General features: G+C 38.5%; 1 protein-coding gene across 7 annotated transcripts in view; it reads left to right on the top strand.

The window, feature by feature from the left end:
• SDCCAG8 (SHH signaling and ciliogenesis regulator SDCCAG8) overlaps positions 1-22,082 on the top strand; it is a 160,133-nt gene that overhangs the window by 102,133 nt on the left and 35,918 nt on the right. For 5 of the 7 annotated variants that reach the window (XM_074990092.1, XM_074990089.1, XM_074990091.1 and 2 more), the window contains one exon: positions 8,257-8,388. In XM_074990092.1, the coding sequence (XP_074846193.1) occupies positions 8,257-8,388 (132 nt within the window). Of the gene's footprint in view, positions 1-8,256; positions 8,389-19,254; positions 19,331-22,082 lie in introns of those variants that run through there. The other 2 variants (XM_074990090.1, XM_074990094.1) reach the window with 2 other exon arrangements.

Genomic DNA, 22,082 nt, shown 5'->3' with positions numbered 1-22,082 from the left:
ACCATCCCGCTGCATAGTAAGAAATGCGAATATGGTAGGCAACCAGATTGGCTTAACAAGGAAATCCTTGGTCAACTAAAACTCAAAAAGGATGCATGTAAGAAATGGAAACGTGGACAGTTGACTAAGAAGGAGGACAATTATATCGCTGGAGAATGCCGGGCAGTAATCAGGAAAGTGAAAGCACAATTGGAACTGCAGCTGGCAAGGGGAAGTGAAATGTAAAAAGAAGGGTTTCTACAGACATGTTAACAATAGGAGGGTTACCAGGAAAGGTGTGGGGCCGTTACTGGATAAAAGAGGTAACCTAGTGACAGATGATATAAGAAAAGCTGAAGTACTCAATCCTTTTTTGCCTCAGTTTTCACGCACAAGGACAGCTCCTACACTACGGCGCTAGACAATGTGGTATGGGAAGGTAGAGGGCAGCCGTTGGTGGGGAAGGAGTGGGTTAAGAGCTACCTCGGAAAAACTAGATGTACACAGATCCATGGGTCTGGATTTAATGCATGCCAGGGTACTGAGGGAATTGGCAGATGTCATTGTTGAGCCTTTGGCCATTATCTCTGAGTACTCTTGGAGATCGGGACAGATCCTGGATGACTAGAGAAAGGCAAATGTAATGCCCATCTTTAAAAAAGGAAAGGAGGACAATCCAGGGAACTATAGACTGGTCAGTCTCACCTCAATTCCTGGGAAAATAATGGAGGGGATCCTCAAGGAATCCATTTTGGAGCACTTGGAAGAAGGAAAAGTGATCAAGAGCAGTCAGCATGGACTCACCAAGGGCAAGTCATGCCTGACCAATCTGATTAGCTTCTATGATGAGGTAACTGGCTCTGTGGACATTGAGAAGTCAGTGGATGTGATATACCTTGCCTTTAGCAAAGCTTTTGATACAGTCTCCCACAACATTCTTGCCCATAAGTTGAGGAAGTATGGATTGGATCCATGGACTATGCAATGGATAGAAAGCTGGCTTGACAGCCGGGCCCAATGGGTAGTGGTGAAAGGCTTGTTATCTGGATGGCAGTTGATTTCAAGCAGAGTGCGCCAAGGCTCAGTTTTGGGGCTAATGTTTTTCAACGTCTTTGTTAATGATCTGGATGAGGGACTGAACTGAACCCTCAGCAAGTTTGAGGTAGATTCGTTGGAGGATAGAGAGAGCATCCTGAGTGACCTGGATAAATTGGAAGATTGGGCCAAAAGAAATCAAATGCAGTTCAACAAGGAGAAGTGTAGAGTCCTTCATTTGGGACAGAAGAAACCAAAGCATTGTTATAGGCTGGGGACCGAGTGGCTCAGCAGCAGTACAGTGGAAAGAAACCTAGGGGTTATGGTGGATGAAAGACTAGATATGAGTAAAAAGTGCCCTTGTAGCCAAGAAGGCTAACAGCATACTAGGATGTATTAGGAGGAACATTATGAGCAGAGCAAGAGAAATGGTTGTTCCCTCTATTCAACACTGGTGAGGCCACATCTGTAATAGTGTGCCTAGTTTTGGGGGCCCCAGTATAAAAAGGATGCGGATGTGCTGGAGCAGGTTCAACAGAGGGCAACAAAAATTATTAGGGGCCTGGAGCACATGACCTGTGAGGAGAGGCTGACAGACCTGGGTTTATTTAGTTTGCAGAAGAGAAGAGTGAGGGGCGATTTGATAGCAGCCTTCAGTTTCCTAAAGTGGGGCTCTAAAGAGGACAGAGAGAGGGTGTTCTCTGTAGTGATGGATGGTAGAACAAGGAGCAATGGTCTGAAGTTACAGCGGGAGAGGTGGAAGTTGGATATTGGGAAAAACTATTTCACCAGGAGAGTTGTGAAGCCCTGGAATGCGTTACCTAGAGCGGTGGTGGAATCTCCATCCCTAGAGGTTTTTAAATTCCAGCTTGACAAAGTCGTGGCTGGGATGATGATTTAGTTGAGGATGATCCTGCTTCAGGCATGGGCCTGCACTAGATGACCTCCAAAGGTCCCTTCCAGCCCTAGAATTCTATGATTCTAGTTCACTCATTTTAGCCAATGTTGGTTGACTAGCTTCTTGGAAGTTTCAAGGATATGAAAATATTGTTTATAGTACCTTTATCTGTTCGTGAAGAAGAGTATTCACAATTCAGATAAAAGCATGAAGAAAGTTGAGAAATGAACATAGTAGGTTGCAGTTGACATCATTGGAATGGAGGGAATACTGGGTGATTCAATCCAGAAACAAGAACAGATAAATTGGGAGAGGCAGAATTGTTAAGGGCCATGACTATAAGGACAAAAAGATTGAAATAAAGATGGTGGGAAATGGAAAGGAAGTAGAGGGATTTGTTGAGATATAATCAGAATTTGCAGACCAGAGATGAATTACTGCAAGAAGTAGTGTGTCAGAATGTCAAGTGTACCATTTGGCTTCCACATTCTTTCAACTCAAGGTAATTTTGTTATCTCATGATCACAGTATGTATGGCTACAATTCCAGGAGTCATTGAAGAAGGCATTTTCATTTAAAATAGAGTTCTTTTAAAGATTTCATAATATGGTGCCTATAAAGTGATTAAAGCAGAAGTCTGGAACCAGAACATCTGATTTCTATTTTTAGGTAGGTTTACAGTCCTACTTCAGACTCTCTTGTGACTCAGTTTCCCTAGTGATAAAATGTGGGAAGTACTTAACGGGAGTCTTATGGTGCTATATTAATGTGTGTAAAAACACTTAGGAGATTCCATGAAAGTGTTGATTTCTATAAGCTGTTTAGTGCATATTGGAGGAAGCAAACTAAGTTTAAGTTTTATAAATGCATTTGTACACAAAATATGTTGCCTCCAGCTGTGTATCTGCCTAGCTATATTTCATACATGGTTCCTGTACAAGATCTGTAACGTTGTTAGGTAAAACCTTTCATTGTGAGCTAACCCCTACCTACGACTAGATAGATCTCAGGACAGAATGCTGAACAGATTTAACACTCCTTGGGCTTTATAGAAGATAAATATTGTGTACTAAGGTACTATGTGCACATGAAAGTATAAAAACCATCAAAATATAATTCTTTTGCGAGTTTTCTGTGATGTTTTCTTCATTTTTCTCTGATTGTTACTATCTTAGTTCCTGCGCTTATGGATTGATGCTTAACACTGTCCATTGTGTATTTGTAATTTGCGTTTTGTAATTAAGGGGAACAATGGGAGTCCATTGGGTCTCATTATGTATAATGGTTGGTTTAATTTGTTTCACTTCTATCTTGTTAATTGTAAATTGATCATTAAGATTTGAATTCTAATCTGTCACCAGGGTTATGAGTATTGAAGCTAGAGCAATGATCCTGGTTTTAATCATTGGTGATGAGAAACAAATTTTACAATTTTGGTACATATTGCAGTTCATATATTTTAACACTGTATTTTATGATGTTATAAATATTGTTAAATGACTTTTAGTGTAGTTTTAGTGTTTGGACTATAATGTATAAATTATATTACTGTTTTGGCAACAGTAGGTGTCCAACTGTGTGAGTTTAATTGAAGTAAAGAACACATACCCAATTGAACTATTTTCTGTGTTTGGTTGATGTTCTGTTTAGAGACTGCGTTCATGCATTCATTACACTCAATGCCATGAGTAGCTTGCTCAAGCTAGTGGTACCAGGATGTGAAGTCTGTCTGTAAAACTAAATCATTAGGCTGATATGCTTCACACTTAAAGAAGCATTATGCCAATTCCATTTTGTCAGTAAAAATGTTTCTTTGTAGCACTTGTAATTATGATACAATAAAATGGACATTCTCTCTCCTCTCCCGCCCCCTTGGCCCCCCAGTGAGTCAAGAATGGACATTGCTGAACAAAATGGCTAAGTTCTGTTTCTGTGCTATGGCTCTAAGATATACGGTGCAGATGACAATGTAGAAAGAAATAGAAAAAAAGAAATTTTGCCAAACCAAGTGGTTAAAAAACCATGAAATAGACCTCAAAATAGGCAGTGACTTAAAAATATTTATTATTACTACTACTACTACTACTACTACTACTACTACTACTTCTTCTTCTTAATATTTGCCTCCTGCCCTGCCCAGAAACAGGAATTTAAGAGAGCGAAGAAGCTCAGGGCTTGGGGGTGCAGTGCTTACCTGAGGGGGCTCCCCCCAAACTGTGATTGGAACTCCCCTCCTTCATGTCCTAGCAACATATGCAGTCTCCTCCTGCAGGCACTGCCTCTGCAGGTCTCACTAGCCTTAGTTCCCAGCCAATGGGAGCTGCAGAACCAGGACTTGGGGGCAGAGGCAACATGCAGAGCCAGGAGCTGGACGTTGTGGCTTCTCAGGAGCCAGGTAGGGAGCCTGCCACCATCCCCCTTCCCTGTGAGCTTGTGCACCATCTCTTGGGCTGAGGCCCCAAGCCATCTTTCTACCCCTGAGTTTTAGCTGAGTGTATAATTGTCATCGTAGACAGGTCACAAGACATGAATTTTATTTTCTGCCTGTTACTTGTCCTTAACTTCTAGTAAACATACCTGCAACTAAAAGGGTAATCTTAATTGTAAACTATCTTTCAGCTAGCCAAGCTTTGGGTTTCTGCAGGTTCTGATGTAACCAATAATATAAATTAGAGTAGCTGTGAGCTGCTCAGATGTAACAGCAGCTTCCCGAGAGCCATGTTATAGCCCATAATTCCTATAGTGTTAAGTGCTACAGTATTTCCCCTTCACTGTCCCAACATTGACCTTCCATTCCCAGCTCACTGTGATATATGAGAAGAGCAGAGTGGGGAGCCATTTACACTGGCTCTTGATTTTTTTTTTAGACTATATACCCTTTTTAGGAGTTTGGTTTGTCCTCCATATTCCAAGTTCACCTAAAACTATTTCCTTACAAAATCAAACATAAAAATACAAATGTGTCATATCATACTATTATTGAAAAAATGTCTACTTTCTCATTTTTACCATAGAATTTTAAAATAAACTATTTAGAATATAAATATTGTACTTCCGTTTCAGTGTGTAGCATATAGAGCAGTAAAAAGAAGTCATTGCCTAGGAAATTTCAGTTTGCTAATGCTTTTTATGTAGCCTGTTGTAAAAAATAAATATCTAGATGAGTTGATGTATCCCCTGGATGACCTCTGCATACCCCCTGATGGGAACATGTACTCCTGGTTCAGAACCACTGCACTCAGTTGTGTTCATTAAATATAGTTTCACTACTTAAAACAGAATTGCTATTCTATGTATTTATGGTGGTGATTTGTGTTTACATAATGACCTTTCTGCAGAGATGACTAAAGGCAATGTATCTTCATCTATTAAGATGTGCAGTGCCATGTGAGGTACTAAATTGTATTATCCCCATTTTACATATGGGTAAATTAAGATATTGAAATGTGAAAAGACTGTCATTTAGAATGAATAATACATTCTGATCTTTACTATTATCTTCTGATAAATATACTTTGAAACGCAACATGGTGGTTTTGGTTTATTAATAATATTAATATTACTTTGCTCTGAACAGTACCTTTACTCAAAGATCTCAAAATGCTATATAAATTGTTCAGCAATTAATCTGAAAAACCTTGGAAAGTGCATTGCTGATTTCTGTAACTCATGGACTAAATTTCTATAACACATGGACTAGACCCATTAACTAAGTCTACACTAGAGAGTTTTGTCAACAAAACTCACAGAGTGTCCACACTAAAAGTGTGTTCTGTTGACAGTAAATTGACAGAACACAGCACTTTTGTCAGCAGCCTTCTGCCTCTCCCCCATGAGGGAGAATGCCTTTTTCAACAGCTTTTTGACCAAAAAAAAACAAAACGTGGGCACTCCAGGGGTGGGGTGGGTGTCCTCTGACAGACAGGCTTTTGGGTCACCGGGCCGCTCTGTCTGCTGGCCGTTCTGTTGAGCACATGTCTGGGCAATTTGGCTGCTCTCTGTCGACAGAGCAGATCACTTTTTCAATACTCTTTGCTGTCTGGCCACAACCTATTGACAGAAGTTTTGTTGGAAGAGGTCTTCCGACAGTAACTTCTTTCGACAGATGGCTGTAGTGTAGGCATATCCATTGTGTTGGGAGCTGCACAAACACAGAACAAAAAGACAGTCCATTCCTCTGAGAGTTTACAGTCAGAAGGTATGTCTACAATAGAGTTATTCTGGAATAGCTTATTCCAGAATTGTTGTTTTGAAAATAAGTTGTTCTGGAATAAAGTGTTTACCCTACTGAAAATTCCTAAAATAAACACACCTTTTTCTGAAACAGTGTGTCCACATGCAGTAGAACCTATTGTGGATTAGAGCACTTGGGAGCACTGCTTCTAATGAGACATACTGTGTCAACACAGCAGCTTTATTAAGAAATAAGGTATTCCAGAATAGCTTATTTCAAAATAGCCTTGATTTTCTGTCTACACATCCGCCATTCCAAGATATCTATTTCAGAATAGGCGCTATTCCTCATGGAATGAGGTTTACCAACATGTCGACACTTACAAAGTTATTTCAAAATAGTGGCCATTATTTCAAAATAACTTTGCTCTGTAGATGCACCCGGAGTGAACAATTGATGGCAACAAACATCACATTAGTTTCATGATATTTTGTTTTGTCATTTCTGGTTGCTTTAGTAAGGAGTGATGAGGTGAAGGAACAGGCAATGAAGGGAGCAGGAAAGGGGAGAAAAGGAATGATGCTAAAAATAAGAGATCAAGAAGAAGGGGGAAAATAGAGAGTCCAGTCAACACAGGGCAGAGGAAGTAGAGTCAAAACTGTCAAAAGTTCTCTGAATGGCCAAAGGATCCCCCTTTGGTTTCTTCTATCCCCATGATCTGAAGTTTGTTTGGCTCCCCTCTATAGTTTTCTCCCAAGCCTACATGATGGTGAGAAGATGAGATACCACTTTGGTCCTCGTACTGGAGTCTTTCTTAATGGTCTTTATTCTCTTTTACGTATTAGGAAATTCAAATGATTAGTTCAAAGCAACTGAAAGATTGTGTCAGAGCCACGATTAGATCGGAAGAGTTCTGGTGTCCAGCTCTGTACTGTATCCAGCATATAGAGTAGAGTCTCCCAATTTGTGAACTTAAAGTTTGCAAATTCATTTATTTGTGAGTGGCTGGTTGGCCACTTTCCCAGGGCCCCAGACAGGAGTGCCAGCAGCCACTGCATCCTCTGGGGCCCTGGACAGGAGCACCGTCAGCCGCTGCTTTGCCCCAGGGCACTGGGCGGGAGTGCCAGCAGCTGCCGCTTTGCCCTGAGGCACTGGGCACCCCCCATATCACAAAAAATCAATGTTTGCAGGGGTTCTGTACACAGAACCCTTGCAAATGTTGAGACCCTACTGTAGACCCAGAGGACTAGTTTCACAAAAAGTCTTACATTGGACTTATATGTCCAATATTTACCTACCACTGACATTCACAAAATGACTTCTTAGCTGCCACTTAATCCCGGAGCCACCTCACACATCCAGAGTAGCCAAATTTCTGGTGGTAGGCATCCAAAAAGCCACTCATTCTACACCACAGCTAGTGAACTGCTCTAAGGTCTCTCTCATGCCTAAACACTGTCAAGATTGTTAGAGTAGGTATTGTCTTGCTTCAGATTCATAAGTGCTACTCTTATTGTACCTGGTTTACAAAAAAGTAGCATATCACAAGTGTCGTATCTCCGGAGGCTAGGATGTGGTTTATTAACTGAATATAAACACGTTTGTTTCTGTTGGTTCTAACAAGAACCTGTTTACACATACGTGCAGGCCACATCTACGCAGGCAACCTCTGTTGATAGAGGTCACTGTCTACAGATAAACCTCAGCACTACCTCGGTCGACGAGACTATGTCTACACACAAATGAAGATGGAAAGAACAAGCTGCTCTGTCAATAGGGAGCAGCCAGACTGCCCTGCCCTCTCTATGGCTGACCGGAATCTTTGCAAGCAGGGCTGCCCAGGGAACTGGAAGTCCTCTCTGTCAACAGAAATGTCTACATTGATGCTCTGTTGATAAAACACTGTCAACAGAGGCATTATACCTGATGGGGAATAGGGATCACACTGCTGACTGAACAGCTGAGTTTTTTTGACAAACTCTCAATGTAGTGCTTTAACCATGTAGACGCTCGCTGAATTTTGTCGACAAAAGTCGAGTTTTGTCAGCAAAAACTGCCTGTATAGATGTGGCCATACAGAAGCCTTCTAAAGGTTGCACCTATGTAATAATGGCTTGCTGTGGGATGAAATCTGACAATCTCCATCATCCCTGTCTTTTTACTACTTTAGGTCTGAAGCCAGCCAGCTTAGCCAGGAAAATGAGTATGTTCATGATAGACTGGAGAAGATGCAGAAGAGAAATGATGAATTGGAGGAGCAGTGTATTCAGCATGGAAGAATGCATGAGAAAATGAAGTTGAGGTAGGAGGTTCTAGTAATCTATCCATATGTGGTATATTAAGCACCCTGCATATGCATGTGCTACCATTGAATTTATACTGTAAGAAAAATATCCAGGATGAGACCCCAAGTCCCTCTTCTCTATGACTCTACTCCTTTACATATTTCTAAATCTTTTTTTCCATGATGTACCATAAATATATCAGGTGCTCACTGAGGAGTCCCCACAGTGTACAGAACTGACATCAGCTGATTCCGTACTATGCCCCCCCATCAGGACTTCTTCATTAGTAAGGCCTAGCTGCAAACCCGCAAACAGCCTGGATACCTGTTTATGCACTGTGAAAATTATACTGTGCCCGCAGATCTATGCCACTATCCATGTGGCCTGTTTTCCCACCTCTGGAATGCAAACAAGAAAAAATTCCCATCCTGAGATATCACATCCATTTTGAATGCCACTGCCTGACTTGCCCTAGCCCTCAGCCCTAGCTGTGCCACTGCTGTTGCAACCCCAATCCTGAATGGGTGAACACCAAATTCTTGAGCTGGGAGCTGCAAACTTGTCTCAACACCAGAACAAACTGGTATGTTGCAAGAGGATTCCCATCCACTTGCATGAAGAGAGACCTATCAAAAAACCCTCTCTTTCTTTTTTTTCTAGCTTATTATCCAGGCCTCTCTGCTTCATTACTCCTCACTTGAATTTCAGATCTGTCTTTTGTCAGCCATTATGGCAACATTCAGTATGCATTATAAAGAAACAGCTTGTAAAGAAGTTGTTCATCTTTCTCTGTAAAATGACAGCAATTTTATGCACTAGAAATAAATCAAAGAATTAATACTGAATAGAAAATTTGGTCAGAGGGAACGTGGACATGCTGCAGGCAGTGCCTTTCCATCTGCTATTGCTTTTAATGATGGAGAGCACTAAAAGCAGTGCAGTAGTTGTTTTCCTAAATTTAATATCTTAGAAAGTATGAATATGGTGTAGATTATCTAAATGAGCTACAGTCAAGAGATTTAACCAGTAGGGGAAGGCAATGAATACTTTGGTTTTTATAGTTGATCTAATTCTTTATTTATATAAACTCCAGGTAGTTAATTGAATGTTATCAGGAGCAGCTTAAAATTCACAGTAAAGCTGTTTTATAACTTCCACAATGAAGAACAGTAATAGATTTCATTATCAGCCAAGCTAATAACACGTTTTTGTTTCCAAAGTCATGAATCAGATTCTGAATTATTTGTTTTGAGTAAGTACAGTAGCAAGTCATAAAAAGCTACTGTTTGCCAACATATGCATTGGATATTTTCTCAAAATCAAAATAATCTTAGTTTAGAACAGCAAAATGGAAAACTTGACTTCTGCAGCCTACTGCCTTACCCAGGCTATTCTTCATTTTTTTTTAATTTTTTTATTTTATTTTTAACTTAACAGTGAGGGAGTTTGTTGCTTTGTTCAGTTTTTTTCTCAAATGCCAGTGATCTCATGAAATTGGTATAGAGAATGATTGATTACTTTTCTGAATAGCGATGCATTTCTTCTTTGTACGTCACCACTGATAATACTTTTTTCCTGCTGTATCACTTAGTAAGCTTGCTTCTGATTTGCTACTTGCTGTTACGTTAGACCTGCAGGTAACAGCATAGCAAATCCTGAAACAAGGCATTACTGTTTTCCACGTTTCTTACTTTAATATACTCCAGTTTATTTCCCATTTATTGTTCCTCTTTTTCAGTACTTCATCCAGTTTTCAGGCCATGTGACAATATTTATCATGCTGAAAATTTAATTCCAATTGATTTCAATTTTCCATGAGACAAATACTTGATAAAATTAAGACACACTATGCGAGTTTCATTACCTTTTGTTCATCAATTTTGTAATTCTGTCAAAATCAGAAGTCTGCATTCTTTGTAAGCATACACTACATATTATTCATCATTCTGTTGCCCTTTAAGATTTATAGATTCATCTTCTGCATTATAGTTAAACCTCCTGCATAATAACTGCAGTCATGATCATCCTTTGCTGCTTTGTGTATTTATACCACATTTTCTTTTCTTTGCTTCTCCGGTCTTTCACCAGATGTCTGATATTTCACAAATACTGAGTGCATCAATCATTTTTTGTTACAGATGAGAGAGGTTCTACAAATATATTTTTACATTTATATTGTAATGAAATGGATTATCTATATTTATAAAAGTTATTCTTGTTTTTCCTCACTTTATTTTTGCTAGGAGGTGCAAGGGACATGAGCAATACCTAGTTTATAGAAGGAGTCCTTTTTTGAATTCCAGGAAACAGTCATTAGACTAAAACCGTATTGAATTTTTGTTTTTGTTTGTTCAACAAATTATTTGTTTGGTTTTTTTATAAAAAAAAAAAAGCAGCTTGGAAATGTTTGTGTCAATGAAAATAGACAAGATAAGACTTTCTCTATTTCTATTCTGTTCATAAACATTTTTTCTGATGATATGGAGTGTTTTAAGGACAAGATTATTTTATATTTAAATTGCAATACTTAAAATTGTTTGAGTCACTTTGACTGTAATGTAAATATTCATCCATGTCCGTTTTGTTTGCTCAGAGGTATGTGCCATTAAAAGAAAGTAAATGTCCATCAGAATGATAGATTGTTGATACCTTCTATTGAAATGGAAGTGAGCTGGGAAATTTTCAGTTTGTGGGAGTAATGGAGAGATATTAGAATTCTCTGTGAAGGTAAATGGGCTGTTCAGTTGTTATCCTTTAGCAGCCCATGATGCCCTCCATGAGTAGGCCTCCCTTCTTTCTTCTGCCTGCCATCTTTTTACATCGGTTTGTTATTTATTACCTTCTTGCACCCATATGCTTTTAATTTTAAGAAGGATTTTTGATGGTGAGTAAATCCGTTCAGAAGCATTGTCTAAAATGTGGTATTTGATCAACGTGATCATGTCATTGCTCTGTCGCTGGAGATGTATGGTCAACTAAGTTCTTGCTGTCCTTGATATGGTAATGGCAAATGGTTGGAGGGAAAGCATCACATACAATTTCCATATTTGTGAGGTTTTCTGTTTTGAGTTTTCATTGGGATATATAGTGCACTTAATACTGATTAATTTATTACTAGAATGCAAGACACCTCAAACCATCAAATAATGTTTGAAAGTCTTGCAGCATTCTACTTGTCTTGTCATTGTAATGGAATATATCTTTTAAATATTAAAATAACACTAATTTTTTATCATCCCTGTAAGAGGCTATGGATTAGTTTTTTGTGACAAATCTGGTGAATGTCCACAACAATACTGCAAGGCAGATATATGACAAGACATTACAGTTATTTAAACCTGGGGAAACTGTGTATATCTATAACAGCAATGAAGGGTCCTGTGGCACCTTATAGACTAACAAAAAAGTTTTGAGCATGAGCTTTCATGAGCACAGACTCACTTCATCAGATGCTGGTCTTGGAAATCACCAGCATCTGATGAAGTGAGTCTGTGCTCACGAAAGCTCATGCTCAAAACTTTTCTGTTAGTCTATAAGGTGCCACAGGACCCTTCGTTGCTGTTACAGATCCAGACTAACACGGCTACCCCTCTGATACTTGCATATATCCATGTACTCAATGTGACCCCTCTGCCTTTCATCAGCTGCAAGCACTCAGCAGCCAATACGCACTTTAAGGAAACAGTAGATGTCCTCCCTGTGAGTGTTTCCCCCAGTCCTGCTGGGGTATTCTGTCTGTCTCTGCACTCCCCGGGCAAATCTCTCCAAAACAGATATCTGGATACATAATATTCATGTTCACCTCTTAACTGTGGCAGCCAATGTCTTTAACTTAAATTGTCAGTCAGGTTTTTGACTATTCAGAAACATAGCAACCTCTGAACTATGTTCAAAAGAATGTTGAACAGGCACTCAGGTTGTTCTCTTCACTTTCTGCAACCAATACAATTGCTGGTTAATATGTTCTCAGTGCTAAACATTAATGTTGATGAAGGTCTTCCACAGACTTATAACTCGAATAGGGATGCTCTTGACAGGCAAAACAAAGGTGTCCTGTTTGGCATGCGAAATCTTAGAAGTGTGTCCACCATAACAGATTTCCCCCAGAAAATGGAGTAGACAGGTATCACCAGAGGTGTTGTCAGAGCACTGCAATTAAATCCTATTTAGCTGTACTAGCAAGAGCTAAAAGAGGCCTTTGTCTGGTTCATCTTTTTAATGAGCTGTCTTGTAGTGATGACAGTGGGGAGCCTTATCCTGGTATCAAACCTCTGAGACCTGTGAACCACCATGAGAAAGAAAGCATGCCTGCTATATTCTGCCTCAGTTATACCAATATTCTTTAACCACTGTGATCTTTTCTCTGAACCACTCTGTCTTGTTCAAGTGTTGAGTTCAATACTGAAAATTTATTGGTATTCATGCACCTCCATTTTGGCATATGCATTGGAGAAGCATAGGCCCAAGATGGTCAGCGAAGAAATGAATAGCCTGTATCAACAGGTTGTTGTAACCTTTTCCTAGCAAGCTCCTTTAAAGAAGATGGCCTACATAATAGCAAGCAACACAAAAAAACAAGTCACTTCAGGCACGGGCCAAAAGTCTCAAAAGCAACAAAGAAAATAAGTAGTCTTTTTCAAAATAGATTGCCCTGGAAGGCATTCAACCATTTTGAACAAGTTGGGGGTGAGGTATATATTTTCTTACCTACATTTAAAAAGAAAAAAAAATCACCTTCTTGATACTTTAAACCTTCTAAAAGTTTGAAACGTTGACTTAATTATAACAACAAGAAGTCCTGTGGCACCTTATGGACTAACAGGTATTTTAGGAGCATAAGTTTTCGTGGGCAAAGCCCGCTTCGTCAGATGCATGCATGCATGAAAGCTTATGCTCCAAAATATCTGTTAGTCTATAAGGTTCCACAGGACTTCTCCTTGTTCTCAAAGATACAGATTAGCACGGCTATCTCTCTGAGACTAAATTATAGTAATCTAATTTTCTTCATTCCATCTTGTGATTGCATCTGTGCAATAAATGTTTAATGTTCAGTTTTCTGTGTTGCATAAGAACAGACAAAGAGTCAGACCTAAGGTCTATCTAGCCCAATAGTCTGTCTTCTGACAGTGGCTAATGCCAGGTGTCTCAGAGGAAATGAATAGAACAGGTACTTACCATGAATCCTTGTTGCCCATTCCCAGATTTTTACAGTGATTAGGGGCACCATTCCTGTCTATCCCGGTTAATAGCCATTGATGGCTCAGTCTTCCATTACTTTATCTGCTCTGTAACCCTGTTATAGTATTGGCCTTCATAACATCCTCTGGCAAGGAGTTCCATGAGTTGACTGTGTGCTGTCTGTATTCCTTTGATATTTCTAGGTATAAAATGTTTACAAAAACCAACTAGAGGCCAATACTATACATCAGTTCAGTAGCAAATATCTATTTTGGATATTTAACCATAAATGGGCTCTTTGATCATCTTTACATGAACTCACAGATGTAATAAAATCTAACTACAGGTTGAACCTTTCTAGTCTGGCAGCCTCAGGACCTGAACAGTGCTGAACCAGATATTAACTGTGGGAGGTCAATATTGTTTAGCACGTTACCAACACTTTCACTGCATACTGGGTACTTAGAAGACATTTAGGGGTAAATTAGAGATAAATAACAGCACAGAGCACTGAGAGCCAAGACCAGAGGCTGTAAACAAAACTTATGGGACCACGGGAAACTTGGCCATGCCCATGATAAGGGAATATCCAGATCACTAATATCATGCTGGACTACGGATGTTGCTGGATGAGAGAGTGCCAAATCAGAGAGGTTCAACCTGTACAAAGCCATTCAGCAAATTACTTGAAGCTATAGCAAGTTGTTTTTTGCTGTTTTTATGCTCTTTTCTGAGATTTTAGGCTAAGGCTGTTCAAATTTTGCAGTTTTCCTATAAAGGAGAACTTAAAATGAAGATAGATGAGTACTGCTAAAGCAGCACTCTTGCGAAATTTCCCATCCTGAAATCTATGTATCCGCCCATTACCAAAATGATCATTGTAAAGGGAGGGACCTGAAACTAATGATGATTTACTTTCCCAGCAACAAATAGGTGAATAGAAATTTGCTAGGCTGTTGGGAGATGGGTATTTTCCCTTCTAACAGTCATGTTATTTTGATTGATTTCTTCTGCACTCAATCCTGCTCCCATTGAATGTGATGGTGGTAGTTCTTGTTATTGGTATAAATGTCTAAATCTTATATGAATTCTACTATGCAGTTGACATCAAAAATATATTATGCTACTGAGTTCTGAGGGTAGACTATTGATGTGGTTTTTTTAAAAAACCTTTTTATTTTGATTTGTGGCCTTTCAATTTAATTGAAAATTTAATTTACCATCCCATTGTTTTTGTGTGATAAGACTGGATAGTCAGATGTGCTCATTTGCATCATCCATATAATATCTTTTTATCATGCCCTCTCTTGTTCAACTCTTTTCTAAAATAAACCATTCCATTCTTTTCAGTCTCTCTCCATATGAAAGATTTTCCAGGGCTCTAGTTATTTTTGTCAACCATCTCTGAATATTCTCAAGAAAGAGCAATATATATTTTAAACCCTAAACATTAATTAGAGAGCTAACATGCAAGACAGCATCCTGACTCCAGGAGGTGGTAGTGTAAGGGTGTAGTCTTTCATGTATTACTCTTAAAAGTTGCAATTAAGCAAAAACTGCAGGAGCCACACACAAAGCGCCAAATCATAAGAGAAGCTAAGGATCTGCAATTCCTGTATATCTATGGGAATGGTGTAGATGCTCATCCCCCTGTATGATTTGGTCTTAAATTAGGATAGGGATGGGAAATATGGATACAGTGGGGGAGGTTACTACATTAATCTAGATTTCTTCACTTAATTTCTTTTGCTGGTGAACTGTGTGTGTGCGTTTGGGGAAGGAACTGAGATTTGTAAAATGCATCACTTTTAAACTCAGATTCTGGTCTGTTACATCACTGTAAATATACTCAAAACCAGACTACAGTGGACAGTTGCCTAACGACTGATCATGAGCAGGGGTTAGTACGCTGAACTACACTAAACTTAGTATACATTGAACACCTCCAAAGTCAGGCCCATAGTTCCAGCAAATACTGATAACAATTGTGTACCCTAAAACTTAGCAAAACATTGCAGTTTGCATGCATAGAAGCAATTTAATTAATTGCATTGTAATTTTTAAACATTGTTTTTCAAACAGCCACGCTTCATCCACAGAGGGTGACAACTCTTTTTTCCCTAAATGTGGTTTTTGTGGTTGGACAACTCAAATGTCTGAACAATTTTTCTCTCAGCTTTCAGAAATAAAAAAGTTCACATGTGGATTGATGTCAAACATGGACAGCTCTACAGAATAAATATTTGAAAACACATGAACAGAAAAACAAAAGGAAGAGACTAAAATTGTCTTGTAACCTTAATTGTTGATGTCATGAAAGCTATTACAATTTGCTATCCCATACTGCAAATATAATTGTCAATCTATACAAATTACACAATTTACCCATTCATTTAAATATATATCACAACTGAGTTTTATAAATAAAATGCACAAGCAAGCTGAAATGTTTCATATGGATCACCGAAAAACCGCTTTAAAAGGCTAGACAAATGGAATTTTCCCATTGGCTGTCTACAGTGGCATCCTGATGTCACTAAAATCTGCAGAAAATGTGTTTTAAATTTTATCATCTTTAAATTTCTATTTGTAATAGCAGTGATATGCTCCAGGCATTGCATTTCTGGAGGATTATTGCATTTCTCAGGTGGCTGAAGTCACTCACACTTCAGCCTCGTGCCTCACAACATACCCAAGGCAAGCAATAATCCCCCAGCAAGGTACTACTTGTCTTGTCTTATTGCTTAATTATTATACCTATTTAATGCTATTTAGAACATTGTCAGCTGTTGAGAAAAGGTAATTATCACTAGTCAAATGAAAAACACTTTTTTGGCTGCCTTACGGGTACACATTTTACTGGTACCTTGATACATAATGAAGCCTGATAGCAAAACTTTTGCTTGTCTCTTCTTCGAGCCACAGCTGTTTCCCTGCTAAATTCATCCCATCTGTCTTCCCTTCCGTAAGGCTGTAGGCAGTATAGCATAAGTACAGAAGCAGTTCAGTGCTATTTTGGATAAACATAACTGAAATTTGAATCTTTGCCATTTGCAATGCACACATTTTGTTTTACTGCTGTAAAGAGAGCTGTCAAAATAAAAACTACATGGATAATTTACTGAAATACAGTCAAATGTAAGGATGATGAAAGGGGGAAAATGAAAATATACGTAGGGTCAATTGTACTCTCCAGATATATGCTGAATCATTGATCTCTTGACACCGATGATGAGCCCAGAGCTGTTGGCAGTGAGCACTGAAGAACTCTGAACTAGTGCACAGAATAGGGAAGTTAAAATCCCGGTGTCAAAAGGTTAGCAAATAACATGTAACCATTTGTAACAGCATCAAGTGTGATTTCTCACTGACTATAGGACTTTACTTGCTTTTCTGTACATTCAGTGTATGATGGTGAATTGTCTAATGTTAGCCTGTATCTTTGCAAAACAAAGCAAGCCGTCCTATAGTACTTTAATGACTAACAATATTTATTAAATAAGAGCTTTTGTGCTCCAGAATCTGAAGAAGTGGGTCTTTCCCATGAAAGCTCATTACCCAATAAATAATATTGTTAGTCTTTAACATGCTACAAAACTGCTTGCTTCGTTGAATGGATAATGAATTGACTTAATGACCTGCATTGTAACTCAGTAGATAGAATCATAATTTCTGTCTCATTGCCTCTGGAAATGGGAGGTGTCACAATTCAGGGTCCCTGCACATGTATTCTCCCTCCACAGCCTAGCAAGGGCACCAATTTTGCATTCTCAGATCCTTTGATATCACATCTCTTGAGTCAAGACACATTTCTGTCTCTTCTGACCAGGGTACTTCTAGGCTGAACGGTTCCTATTGACATCATTTTCCTGAACGCTAGACTGCCATAGCAGGCCTTCACTTATCTCTTCTGAGATAGACTATGTAATTGTCAACAGTTACAACTTTCTGCACAGTGCTTTCAATGCAAGCACTTCAATTCTCGGGTCAAAGCATTATAGAGAAAACATATTTAAAACAATTTAAAAAAACACATTCGTGCTAATAAGTTTACTAGAGATTGCCCCCTTACTCTAGCAAAGGCTCTGTCTGCTGAATAGCGACCCTTTTGCAGCAAGGGTGCTGTCTGTTTGCTATATCAAAAAGAAGACCCTGAGTCAGTTTTAACTCAGGCTGTTTGACCCCAAATCCTTTTCTTTCAGTTTGAATTAGTTTATGTAAGGTTCTATACAGGTGGTGATAGCTCTCTGGAGGTGTATTAGCTGAGTAGATTTGCCTAACCACCCCTCAGTTCTTAGTTCCTGGAGAGCTGTGGCCCTTTTCCCCCCCTCAGAATTACATACAGTCCCTTAGCAGTACTTACACATTTTCATTTTAATATGTTAACTCCTAAAATATTTAAAGGCTTTTGGAGTAATCTTGGATATAGCAGGAGATTCCTTTGGCTCTATGAGGATCAGTTGCTAGTGAGCAGTATTTCACACACAAAACTGGTACATTCCACACCTCAGCTTGTAAAGACCTCTGCTTTGAAGGCCTCATACATGTGGGAGCTTTTATATAGGCTGGTTTGTTTTTCTTTATTCAGCCAGCCATTTGGAGAAGGATGATGCAAATTAAGAAACTGCAAAGAGGTCGTGGAAGAACACCCAGCACTCGAGTCAAATTCACAAGTTTAGTTGATTATTTGTTTATTATCCTCAGCTCAAAGTTCTGTGGTGTGGACTCACCTTGTCAACCATGAGGCCATCCAAATGCTGCAGAGTAGAAACCTAATGTAACTATCTTGATGAATCATTGAAAAAAAATTACAGGGTCAAACTTGTAAGATTGACAAGGTTCAGGGCTCGCATTTAAAAATAGTTTGTATTGGCTTGATTAGCCGATGATCCATACAATAATGTAAATGCTACGTTACATTGAAAGAAGAATCTTGAACATCTCACAAAGTTTGCATGTACCAACTTTGCTCAGTATTTAGACATGGTAAAATTTTTTCTCTCCAAAAGGAGCAGTTTACGCTTGTGGTGTTCTCTTTAGTAGAAATTCTAATATATTCCACTCGAGTTCAAATGGTATCTCTTGGTTCCTACTGAAGAACTGGTGGCCTTAGGAATAATTAGACAACTGGAGCTATTGATCTGTTAGAAAACTAGTTACAAGGTACAACCTTGTGAAAAAATTCCACTAGGGAATTTGAATCACACACTGATGGAGTTTGGATATACTGAAATCTCACAAGTCAAAATTGGAAGGAAACAAAACTACAAACGGTAGAGCCAAAATACCTTTAGGGTAACTAGTTCCTTTCCCAAGTACCATCATTATCGATATTGTCAGTCTCAATGTTTTATGGTATTTTGTACCTCATGTGTAATCAGAGTTGGACAAGAACATGTATATCTGCAGATACTGTGTGATGATAGAACATGTTTACTTGAATTTAAGGATTTTTCTTCATGAATAGTTTCAGATATTTCCCAGGTTTAGCTCAGTGCAGTTATGATCCATAGTGAATTACAGACTTTCCCATGTTATGCTGTAAAGATGAAAAATATCCTAACGGTTCTAATGACACCTTCATTTTTCTCAGGTGGTATCTTTCACATGCAACATGCAAATATTATTGTTCAGGGTTTTTTCACATTCTTTTTACAGAGGGCCCGTTGTTCATACAAATGCTACTATTCATGTTTTCTCTCCAGAGAGAAAAAGGGCAGAGGGACAAGAGGAAGAAAGCAAAGAGGAACAACTAGTTAAAAAAGGGAGTGATGTGGAAAGGTACATTATAAAAAAAATGAATAAAGAAAATGTGAGTTTTAATGGTACTATTTTTTTTCCTTCTGTGACTTCTCCTAGTTGCCATGTCTAAAGATAATTTAGAAAATATATCTTTGCAAACAATGGAATACTTTGTGAAGTGTTATACCAATAACAATGCTTTAAAGCTTTCTCTTAAAGTTGATTTTGAAAGCACTCCTGTAAACTGTGATGAACAAAATGTTTGCCTGTTTGGAGTTCTTAAAGTTACTTATTTTTATACTCGGTCCCTGTGGGGAGAGGAGGTGGAGCCCAAACAAGAGCCATTTACAAACTTTTACAGATCTTTGTCACACTTCATTCTATTTTATCTATCCATATTCTTTTGAAATGGCAAGATTTTCATATGAGTAGTTAATAGGCTATTACATGCCAAGAGCTCATGAGCGCCTAGAACACTTTACTCCAATAATTAGCTCTAAAAATGACATAATACAGAAAAAAAAGTAGGTAGTGTATATACCTACAATATGTGTCTTTTTTTCAGCATTGGAAAATATCGCTCCTCAGATGTCAACTTGCTAGTGAAAATTTTATTAAAATATAGACTCATCTTTTGCTAAAAAATTGTTCTGGATTTTGACAAAATTCATTTGTCTCCACTTTGTCAAATGGTAATCACCAGATTTTTTTCCCCTTTATGATCATTCTTAGAAACTTTTTTAAATACTATGAAAAGTTTTGTGTCAGGCTGGCTGGTGATGCTGCAATCATACGAATGGCCATACTGGGTCAGACCAAAGGTCCTTGTAGCCCAGTGTCCTGTCTTCCAATAGGGGCCAATGCCAGATGCCTCAGGGAGTGAACGGAACAGGTAGTCCATTGAGTGATCCCTCTCTTGTCATCCATTTCCAGCATCTGACAAACAGACGCTAGGAACACCACTCCAACCCATCTTGGCTAATAACCAGTAATGGACCTCACCTCCATGAATTTATCTAGTTCTTTTTTGAATCCTGTTAAAATTCTGGTCTTCACAGCATCCTCTGGTAAGGAGTTCCACGGGCCTACCATACTCTTCATGAAGAAAAGCCTCATTTTCTTAGTTTTAAACCTGTTACCTATTAATTTCATTTGGTTAACCCTTGTCCTTATATTATGGGTATGAATAAATAACTTTTCCTTATTCACTTTTTCCATAACTTTCTTGCTTTTATTAGACCTCTATCATATCTGGCTTAGTTTCTTCTTTTGTAAGCTGAAAGCCCTAGTCTTTTTAATCTTTATTCATGCGGGACCCATTCCAACCCCCTCATCATTTTTGTTTTCCTTTTCTGAACCTTCTTCCAGTGCCCAGCTATCTTTTTTGAGATGAGGTGACCACATCTGTATGCAGTATTCAAGATGTGTGCGTACCATGGCTTTGTGTACAGGCATTAAGATATTCTCTATCCCTTTGTTAATGATTCCTAACATTTTGTTTGCTTTTTTGACTACTGCTGCACATTGAATGGCTGTTTTCATAAAACTATCCACAATGACTCCCAAGATTTCTCTCTTGAGTACTTATACCTAAATTAGTCCCCATCGTTGTGTGTGTGTATACTTGGGATTTTTTCCAATGTTCATTGCTTTACATTTATCAACATTAAATTTCATTTGCCATTTGTAGACCAAACACTTAATGTTGTGAGATCTTTTTGAAGCTTTTCACAGTCTTTATTCTTAACTATCTTGATCAATTTAGTATCATCTGCAGATATTGCCACCTCACTGTGTACTTTCTTCTCCAGATCATTTACAAATAGGTTGAATATGACTGGGCCCAGTACAAATCCTTAGGGGGCACCAGTAGTTACCACTCTCCATTCTGAAAACTTACCATTTATTCCTACACTTTGTTTCCTGTCTTTTAACTATCAATCCGTGAGAAGACCTTCCTTCTTATCCCATGACAGCTTACTTTGCTTAAGAGCCTTTGATGAGGGACTTTCTCAAGGGCTTTCTGAAAATCTAAGAACACTATATCCACTGTATCCCCTTTGTCCACAGGCTTATTGACCTCCTCCAAAGAACTCTAGTAAGGCATGATTTCCCTTTATAGAAACCATGTTGACTTTTCCACAACAAATTATGTTCATGTATGTATCTGATATTTTATGCTTTACTATAGCTTCAATTCAGTACTGATGTTAGACTTACTGGTTTGTAATTGCCAGGATTACCTATAGAGCCCTTTTTAAATATTGGCATCTTTCAGTCATTAGATACAGAAGTTGATTTGAAGGATAAGTTACGAACCACAGTTTAATAGTTCTGCAATTTCACATTTGCGTTCTTTCAGAGCTCTCGTGTGAATGCCATCTGGTCCCGGTGACTTGTTACTATTAAGTTTATTAATTTGTTCCAAAACCTCCTCTAATGACACTTCAGTCTGGGACTATTTCTCAGATTTATCATCTAAAAAGAATGGCTCAGGTTTGAGAATCAGCCTAACATCCTTAGCTCAGAAGGCCAAAACAAAGAATTCATTTAGTTTCTCTGCAATGGCTTTATTGTCTTTGAGTGCTCCCTTAGCGTCTTCATCATCCCTTTGCCCCACTGGTTGTTTAGCAGGCTTCCTCTTTCTGATGTACTTAAAAAATATTTTGCTATTACTTTGAGTTTTTGGCTAGCTGTTCTTCAGAACTCCTTTTTAGCTTTTCTTATTTTTTTCTCATTGCTTCTTTTACTTGGCTGTTAAGCCACACTGGCACTTTTTGGTACTTTGACT

The sequence above is a fragment of the Carettochelys insculpta genome, chromosome 3, assembly GCF_033958435.1.
Source record: "Carettochelys insculpta isolate YL-2023 chromosome 3, ASM3395843v1, whole genome shotgun sequence".
In the NCBI taxonomy this organism is placed as follows: domain Eukaryota; kingdom Metazoa; phylum Chordata; order Testudines; family Carettochelyidae; genus Carettochelys; species Carettochelys insculpta.
Note: the sequence above shows the minus strand (reverse complement) of the source record. Positions and strands in the feature narration are given on the sequence as shown.